This window comes from Emys orbicularis, chromosome 19 (genome assembly GCF_028017835.1).
Source record: "Emys orbicularis isolate rEmyOrb1 chromosome 19, rEmyOrb1.hap1, whole genome shotgun sequence".
NCBI classification, from domain to species: domain Eukaryota; kingdom Metazoa; phylum Chordata; order Testudines; family Emydidae; genus Emys; species Emys orbicularis.
In genome coordinates, this window is record NC_088701.1 from 13,067,036 (window position 1) to 13,068,902 (window position 1,867).

A 1,867-nucleotide genomic window follows, 5' to 3' on the forward strand; every position below is an offset into this window, starting at 1 on the left:
CTCTCTTTCTTGATTCTTGATTCAAGCTCCTTTCAGAGGCAGTTATGAAACATTGCGCCAAAGTGATCATCCCAGTGTGTGCTTGACTGTCAATAAACGAAGAAGGAGACAGTCATGGAGTTTCTGGGGGCAAACGTGAAAACCAGCAAAATAGCTCAACTAAACAATTGTCAAGACAGTGTGAAAAGGGCTAGCAGAGATTTTCATAGAGGTGTCTCAATGAGACTAGTCCAAAGATCTTTCATACAGCTTTGGAGCAGTGATATCCCCGTCCCAGTCGTGTTCACTCCAGAAACATCTATACCGCCTGGCTGTATTTCTCTTGATTCTCATATGTTCATGTCTACCTGTCAACTTTCTCATTATTCATTAAATATGGCGTTGAGCTGGGGCCCAACCACATGGTGCGGGTAGGACTCGTAGCTCATGTCTATGGGGAGCTCGTAGCGGGGCACTGTGCTTTGGAAATGAGACGTGTGTCCATGAGCTCCGGCCAGGCTCATCGAAGGGTAGTGGGCCATGAAGGTGTAGGACTTGTCCAGGTCTGGAGACCCATCCTGCTTCAAGGAGAAGTTCCCACTGATGCTCAGGGGAGGCGTCAGGGGCCCTTCATATGGTGGAGTGGTGCAGTCTGGGTGGTGGCTCCCAAAGGAAGGATCCACCAAACTTTTGAAGGTAGGAGGCTTTAGATGTAAGAGGTGGGTTTCCATGTTCCCATAGGGGGGGCTCGGCAGTCCTGGGGATTGGTAGTTGAAGGTATGGCTGGGTATGGCAGAGTCACACACTGGGGACTTCTCTTCGTGCTTCTCAAGGAAGAGGGACTGAGGCCCCAGCTGTAGACAGCCGGCAACTAGGTTACTGGTTGGCTGTGACAAACCTTTGCAAAGCATCTCCACAAAGCCCTTCCCTTCTGGAGTCTGCCCAGTCTCCAGCACCTCAGACAGAGCCCATATGTAATTCCTTGCAAGCCTCAGAGTCTCAATCTTGGACAGCTTCTGAGTCTTGGAGTAACAAGGCATCACCCGCCTCAGATTATCCAGAGCATCATTCAGACCATGCATCCGAGTGCGCTCCCTGGCATTGGCCTTGACCCGCCGGGCCCTGAACCGCTCCAGCCTTGCCTTGGTCATTTTCTTCTTCTTTGGTCCTCTTCTCTTAGGCTTTTCTCCATCCTCCTCCTCTTCCTCCTCCTCGATGCTGTCATGTTCTTCGTTCAAGCCAGCCATCATTCCATAGGGGGCTTGTTTGCTGTCTTCTTCCTTCATTTCATCTTGGGAGCTCAGGGCTTCATCCATCCATGACTGGGAGCTGACAAGCTCTGACATCTCTTTGGGTTTGGCATATGTCTTGGTCATCTCTGATGTCTGCAACAAAGAAACCAGTGGGTGTTAATAAGGCCCAGGCCAGGGACTCACTCATCACTTCATATGCATCAGAAATTGAATGCAAGATCACCTTCCAATAATGTTAATGTTACAGAACAAATCTATGAATGACAGGCAGTATCTATCTCTGCATCTATCTGTCTGTCTCTCTGCCTATGTGCCTGCAGTCTCTATCTATCTATCTATCTATCTATCTATCTATCTATCTATCTATCTATCTATCTATCTATCTATCTATCTATCTATCTATCTAGGTTTTTATTCCATGCCTATCACTGTGGTATCTGGGCACCATGTGCATAGATTTCAGTGGCGTTGACGCCTGCCAGCTGGGATGAGCTTCTCCCAAGAGCACAAGGCAGAGGAATCTGCTGTACTCCCTAGTTAAGGAGCTGTATTTTGGGAGCAGTAGACCCCAAGTTCTGTCCATCCCCTCCATTCCCCTTCCATACTGCATGGATGGGGTTTACTGGTGAGCACAG

At 48.8% G+C, this 1,867-nt stretch overlaps 1 protein-coding gene across 1 annotated transcript; it reads right to left on the bottom strand.

Moving 5' to 3' along the window:
* Positions 1–362: 362 nt before the first annotated feature.
* On the bottom strand, positions 363–1,355 carry NEUROD4 (neuronal differentiation 4). The gene has a single exon (XM_065419564.1). The coding sequence runs from the start codon at positions 1,353–1,355 to the stop codon at positions 363–365; it is 993 nt and encodes a 330-aa protein (XP_065275636.1).
* Between the last annotated feature and the right edge of the window lie 512 nt (positions 1,356–1,867).